Genomic DNA, 7463 nt, shown 5'->3' with positions numbered 1-7463 from the left:
CTAATTATGTGTTGGCGAATACCAATGTCAAATGTGATTTTATTTCAATAGATAGTGACCATTTTGGTAGTGTAGATAGCTTTGATATTCTAAACATGAGATATTTTGCTAGTCGGAATCATACTGTTGCTTTTGAAGTTGCAGATGAAATGTCGAGTGAACATTTTTTAAGATCTGTGGGTTTGGCGTGGAAAAGAACAATTTCAAGCAAACTCATTCTACAACAAGAAGAATGTCAATTTTGTTATTCAAATCATGTGAAGGATAGAACTTGTAAATTTTGTTTTGGAAAATATGTATTTTGAAACCAGCAATTTTATGTCAGTTTTTAATATTGCCCTATGTTTAATGTTACAAACCAGGAGGTGCTAAGGGTATGGACCCATTTTTGTGTATAACGTTTTGTTTTGTTTTTCTTTCTGATTATGTTTAATATGCGACTACGCCATTTACTTTTTTATATATGTGTGTTCCTTCATGCGTTCTTAAAATAAAATAAGGATCAGTCTCTGTCCGTTTTATGAATATTGGTCATATGTTCTTTTTTCCTACGATACATGGTAAAATATATTGCCTATAACTCTCAGATAAACTAGGATTATCTCAGCTTAATTCAAATTCGAGAAAATTCTAGTTTATCTGAGAAAATATAGAAAATTCATTATCTGGAGAATATTTCGGTTTATCTGAAAATTCAGAGATAAACCGGCATTATCTGGAAAAAAATCGAGATAATCCTGGTTTATCTAAGCTTAATGTAAAAAATTGAGATAATTCTAGTTTATCTGAAAAAATCCTGGTTTATCTGAGATAATCCATGATTATCTATAAAAGTGGTTCAGGCGTGCCATACATAACACCACCAGTATTCATTTTCTTAGAAGAAATCAATAGCTCATGAAATGGTCATTTCCAAAAAAAGTTACTCCTACGATTTAGGACCCATAAAATGCAAATGCTGAATTAAAGGTAAAATTCCGGCCTTTTCCCTCCATAAAAAAATATATATCGCAAAAATAGTTCCATAACATATCAATATTTTTAGTTTATATTGTTCCTTTACTAAATTCTCTTCTAGCTTATATATAAAAAAAGAAGATGTGGTATGATTGCCAATGAAACAACTGTCCACAAGAGACAAAAAGGACACAGACATAAACATTTATAGGTCACCGTACGGCCTTCAACAATGAGCAAAGCCCATACCGTATAGTCATCTATAAAAGGCCCCGATATGACTATGTAAAACATTTCAAACGATAAAACTAACGGACTTATATAAAAGAAAAATGAACGAAAAAAAAACATGTTATACATAAACAAACGACAACAACTGAATTACAAGCTCCTGACTTGGGACAGACACATTCATAAATAATGTGTAGTTAATGTGTAGACTTGTTTGATTTGTCATAAATGAATTATAGTTATTTTTACCTAACTTCAGAGTATGCCATTCTCAGATATATAATTTAAGTCAAAAACTGCATTTTCCCATATGTTCTATTTTTATCCATATCTGTCATGTTGGTTGGCACGCAGCTTCATCGGACAAATTTTAAAAACTAGATACCATAATGCTGATTGTGGCCAAGTTTGGTTAATTTTCAGGAGCACAAACATTTACGAAAAAAAAATTAATTTGACTTTCAAGGACACTAACTCCTTCTGTGATCAATAGGTCATTTTGATATTGTTGACTTATTTTAAGATCTTACTTTGCTGAACATTATTGCTGTTTACAGTTAATCTATATCTATAATAATATTCAAGATAAAGACCAAAAACTTCAAAATGTACTGAAAATTACTTATTCAGGGGCAGCAACCAATCAACGGCTTGTTTGATTCGTCTGAAAATTTCAGGATAGATGAAACTTAACTTGATCGTTTTTATTCATTGTCAAATTGCTATAAATGCTTTATTTTCATAGATATAAGCCCAACACTTCATTTGACCCCTTTGTTCTATTTTTAGCCATGTCGGTCATGTTGGTTGGCAGGCAGGTTCATCGGACACATTTTTAAAACGTAATACCATATTTATGAATGTGACCAAGTTTGGTTAAATTTGTCTTGAAGTTTTAAGAGAAGAAGCTTTTTTTAAGATTACGAAAGTTTACAAAAGATTGTTAAAAATTTACTATAAAGGACAATAACTCCTTATTAAATAAAGTGGTCTAATTACACATTTTGATCATGTTTGACTTATTTGAAGATCTTTTTTTTTTTAATTTATTGCTGTTTACAGTTTATCTCTCTGTATATAATAATATTCAAGCTAATAACCAACTGCTTTGGTTTCAGAGATAACAGCTCAAATCTACATGTAACCCCAATGTTCTATTTTTAGCCATGGGGTAATCTTGGTTGATTTGTCGGGTCATCGGACACATTTTTATACTAAACTAGAAATATTCTTTATAAAGCTAAAAAATGTCAGCATTCACCACATAAACTAACAAAACCTTTAAATAGACTTATTAAGAAGGGATATAGTTACGATACTGTCGTCAGGTCATCAAAGATTGCATATTTTGGTGTTTTAAAATATTGATTCACTTATAAGGTCTTTGCATCGGAACTAAACACATTTATTCAAACAACAGTTGTTGGCATGACACGGATTATCTTCTTCTTCTTCTTCTTCCTCCATATAAGAGTTGGGTTCCTTTAATGAAACGTTTAAACTCTGCGGGACTACGCATGGTGACAACACATATCTAGTCCCCTAAGGCTATATACAGTATTTACAATAAAATCAGGTTGTTACGGTTAAAATTATGTACAATCGTTCAGTCTGGTATTAATGTGTTGTCTGTAGCCCTGAGCGAAAATCTTCAACTGATCCCGCTTCAGCAACCCTGGCAGGTAATGTATTCCATTCCATGATTGTTCTTGGAAAGAAGGAGTTCCTGTAGACATCACTGGTGATCCTCTGTTGGTAAAACTTGTGTCCTCCACGAGTTCTACTGTCACCACCTTTGAGGTAAGTACTCTTGTTGATGTCTATCAGCTCATTCTGGATACGATAGAGCATGCATAGCCTGTTGTCACGGCGTCTTGTCTGTAAGGTGTCCCATTTAAGATCTTCTAGCATTGTAGTGACGCACCCTGGTGTGCGTGATGTGTAGTCATTATAGACAAATCTAGCAGCTCTCCTCTGTATAAGTTCTAGTGTGTTGATGGTTGGTTGGGTCCCATATAGTAGAAGCATACTCTATGACAGGTCGCACGAGTGTTGTATAGCCAGCAGCCTTTACTTTCCTGGTACATTCTTTAAGGTTTCGTTTGACAAACCCTAGTGTTCGGTTTCCCTTTGCTGTAACACTTTGGATATGTTTGTTCCATGAGAGGTTGTTTGATATTGAAACTCCCAAGTACTTGGCACTATCTACTGGTTCGAGTATGTGTCCATGTAGAGTGTATGGGTATTGTATGGGTTCTTTGTTCTTTGGTGGTATGCGGATAATATTGCATTTTGTTGGATTGAATCTCATCATCCATGTTTTTTCCCAATTTTCTAATGCTTCAAGGTCTTTCTGAAGTTGTTCTGTATCTTTGGCGTTACTAATTTCCCTGTATAGTAGACTGTCATCAGCAAAGAGGCGGACATCTGATTGAGTATATCCGGGCATGTCATTGATGTATGTTAGGAACAATAAAGGACCTAGTACTGTGCCCTGGTTATGTTCTTCTCATATATGTTATGATGGTATGATACTAAACCCCTAACGGGAAGGATTGTGCCTGATATTCATATGATGAAATCATAATCATTCAATCAGTTTAATTGAAGTCTGGAGCTGGCATGTCAGTTAACAGCTAGTAGTCTGTTGTTTTTTATGTATAATTGTCATTTTGTATATTTTCTTTGGTTACATCTTCTGACATCAGACTCGGACTTCTCTTGAATTGAATTTTAAATGTACGTATTGTTATGCGTTTACTTTTCTACATTGACAAGAGGTATAGGGGGGGGGGGGGGGGGGGGTTGAGATCTCATAAACATGTTTAACCCCGCCGCATTTTTGCGCCTGTCCCAAGTCAGGAGCCTCTGGTCTTTGTTAGTCTTGCATTATTTTAATATTTTAGTTTCTTGTGTACAATTTGGAAATTAGAATGGCGTTCATTATCACTGAACTAGTATATATTTGTTTAGGGGCCAGCTGAAGGACGCCTCCGAGAGCGGGAATTTCTCGTTACATTGAAGACCTGTTGGTGACCTTCTGTTGTTGTTTTTTCTATGGTCGGTTTGTTGTCTCTTTGATACATTCCCCATTTCCATTCTCAATTTTTGAATCCCAAATGATAATTGTGGACACAGTAGTTTCAGAGGAGAAGAATTTTGTAAAAGTTAACGGACGACAGACGAAAAAAGACGAGGACGGACGACACACTACGATGTACAACGAACGACGACGGACGCCAAGTTATGAGAAAAGCTCACTTGGCCATTGGGCAGGTGAGCTAAAAAGGTATGTATAATTCACAGTATTTATTTGAGTTTAAGTGTTACGTAAAATGACATAATATCAAAAGGAACATAAGAGATTAAAAATATGCACCACCTGTTCAGTGTAACAAATGAGATGGACTGTGAAAGGAAAGTGTTTAAAACAATTAAAAAGTAAAGTACTAATAATGTTTTAGCACAAAATGGTTCTTTTCGGATCTTCTTAATAAGACTTCCCATGAAACGATACTGTAAATTTTGAAATTATTGTATTGTTTAATCTCAATAATGAATCGAAGTTTTTCATGACGAAGGCCATTCAAACCCTTTATTTAATTATTACATAAACAATAAATCAACAAAGACTTTAAATTTCACTACCATGTACCGAGAGTTACACATACTGTGGAGACGTCATATACTTGCGTGCTGCTTTCTTTTCTTGTTTAAAAATCAAGGATTTCGCTTTGACCCATACTTTCTTAATTGTTTAAAAAATAATTTTAACAAATTAAAAAATTACAACTATATCTATATATCGGTACAAATATATCAGTTTTTACTTTAAGGTGGTACCCAACTCTTCAACTAAAATCAATTTCGCTCGTATAATTTTCATAAAATTTTCACAAAGTATTTACTTTGACCCTTTAACAAAAATGTTAAATTTTCAATAATTTTGAACTAACCATTTTATCAGAAAAATTACACTGGTTAATAGAAGTTTGACAAACACCAATTTTGATGACTACTTAATATTCCCTTTACAACACAACGTAATTAAAACGTATAGCTGACTTTACAAAGTTATCTCCCTGTAGTGTTATGTACCACCTTAAAGCCCCAGTCACACTGTCACGTTTCGGCTATCCCGTTTTGCTACGTTTTCAAAACGTAGCGAAACGGCAATATCCGTAGTGAATCGTATCGATCCGTACTTAAAACGGCTATATACGTAGTTATGCGTAGATTGATACGTGATCGGTGCCGTTTGTATTGGTCTGCACAATACAAACGTGACTAAAAATGAAAACGTAGTACTAACGTAGAAAAGCGCAGTAAAACGTAGAAGGAACGTAGAAATGCGTATTAGAAACGTACCTGATACGTTCTAAAACGTATTTGATTATAATCACTAGGTGTTATTACGTTTAAGTACGTATCTGCCACGTTGCATTAGGTTTTTGTACGGTATATTACGCTTCATGGTACGCATAAATAGGTTTCATCACGTTATTCTAGGCATTATTACGTATCGATGCGTATTACTACGCATGATTACCTTCTTCTACGTATAATCGTGTTGCACTGCACCGTGGAGTTATGTTTTTCCTCCTAAAAATCAGAATAGACCCTCTGCTCGATGATACACGATTTTTATATAGCGTATTCGGCCGTGTATAGTACACATTCATCAAGTAACAAAACATTAACATACAAAAGCATAGCATACCTCCCCCACAATCTGTCGTCAATACCTGGAAGAATGCTGACCATCCAATGTCCCCAGTTCTGCCTTTCGGGTGTCATGTCCGCGTGACTAGCCAGCTTAGCCTGCACTTGTTTCTGTAATTCAGACGACTGTTTTATTGCTTCCTGGATGTCTTTTTCAACTGGAGATTGCATCTTCTGGTATTTCTTTTTCGTTTTTGTTGTAACTATAGGAGAGGGAATATCTATTGTGCTGGACGTCTCCTCAAGATTACATTGCGATCTAAAGAAAAAAAAAACGATGAAAGTTGTATTTTTTTTTTCTAAACAATACAAAAAGACACCCTATCTCTACTACTACGGTGGGTTTTGAACGACCTTGACTGGCTTGACACCCTATCTCATAACAAGAAAACAAGAAATGCCGGAAGCACAATCAATCCGATACAATTACTTTTAACTGAAAAGTATTTACAAATGTAAGTGTGATGGACGGACGGACGGACGGACCAAAACATTATAATAAGTCCTGATGTGAAGATATAGTTTCAATTTAAATAATTATACAAAGAAGTAAATGGTTACTGACCTTCTTTCATCGTCTTCTTGACTTTCCTCTTCGTCCTCATGTTCACTGGGAGAATCGATGCAAGCATCTGTTCCGTATTTTGCCTTGAGTTTCTCTTTCAGCTGAAATATTCAGACATAATCGGAACAGTATTTATGTATTCGTACAAGATATATCGAGATAAAGTCAAACGTTTGAAATGAAACAGCTGTAAAATGAATTTCGTAGAATCAGAACATTAAGTATCATTCAGAAAAAGAAAAAAGGTACGGGAATTCAACAAAGGAAATAACAATAAAAGGTAAAAAAAGTGAACTGAAATATTAAGTAATAGAAAACTGTATTGCACACGTTTATTCCTCCTCTGGTTTCTATTCTGGCAATATGTGGACCCAAGAAGCCAAATTTTTCTTTGATCCATTTGTCTCTTTTAGTATCATCTTTTCTGCCTGAACCAGATTTATTGCCTTCTCGTGTCAGTCTTCCGAGCTGAGATCTCATTGACTCAACCCATGTCCTGAGAGTCTTCCAATCCTCCACCCCTTGCTCATTAGCTTTTGCTTGCCATCGTGTATTTTTGAGAGCAGTATCTTTGTACTGATAATGAGCTGAAAGAGAAGAAAAAAATCGGTCACATTGATTTTTAAATATAAAGACCATGCTGTAAGTTTATCTATGTCTACTGGTGGGGTTAACATCTTTTGACATTTATTCTCCGTATTAATATTTTAAATTATAGCAAATAAATACATGTACCTTTGTTGTATAGAGGTTCGTTTTCTCTATACCAATCTGCCACCTCATCCTGCTTTTCTTGTGGTATTTCTAATGGCTTGCTTCTTTTGCGCTTCTCTTTATTGGTATTAGCTGGCTGTTCAGTATCAGTTTTTTGTGTTTGCTCATTTTTTTCTTGTGTATTAGTTGTTTCAGTCTCAGGCGCCACACTAACTATGCGGCCTCTGCCACGCCCACCACGACCCCTTCCTCTGCCTCTGGTCCTCATCAACGG

General features: G+C 35.0%; 1 protein-coding gene across 1 annotated transcript; it reads right to left on the bottom strand.

Moving 5' to 3' along the window:
- Positions 1 to 5810: 5810 nt before the first annotated feature.
- On the bottom strand, positions 5811 to 7463 carry LOC134691658 (uncharacterized). The gene is made up of 3 exons (XM_063552221.1): positions 7211 to 7463; positions 6476 to 7062; positions 5811 to 6169 (listed from the first exon to the last, which is right to left on the bottom strand). The coding sequence occupies exons 1-2, from the start codon at positions 7455 to 7457 to the stop codon at positions 6731 to 6733; spliced, it is 579 nt and encodes a 192-aa protein (XP_063408291.1). The 5' UTR covers positions 7458 to 7463; the 3' UTR covers positions 5811 to 6169; positions 6476 to 6730.

This window comes from Mytilus trossulus, chromosome 11, assembly GCF_036588685.1.
Source record: "Mytilus trossulus isolate FHL-02 chromosome 11, PNRI_Mtr1.1.1.hap1, whole genome shotgun sequence".
Classification (NCBI taxonomy): Eukaryota; Metazoa; Mollusca; class Bivalvia; order Mytilida; family Mytilidae; genus Mytilus; species Mytilus trossulus.
Note: the sequence above shows the minus strand (reverse complement) of the source record. Positions and strands in the feature narration are given on the sequence as shown.

What these genes read in the sequence shown, in the direction of transcription:
- LOC134691658 (XM_063552221.1), bottom strand. Translation starts at nt 7,457, where the DNA reads ATGAGGACCAGAGGCAGAGGAAGGGGTCGTGGTGGGCGTGGCAGAGGC. An exon ending in CGAACCTCTATACAACAAAG is followed by an intron (nt 7,063 to 7,210) that starts GTACATGTATTT and finishes CTTCTCTTTCAG; the next exon opens with CTCATTATCAGTACAAAGAT.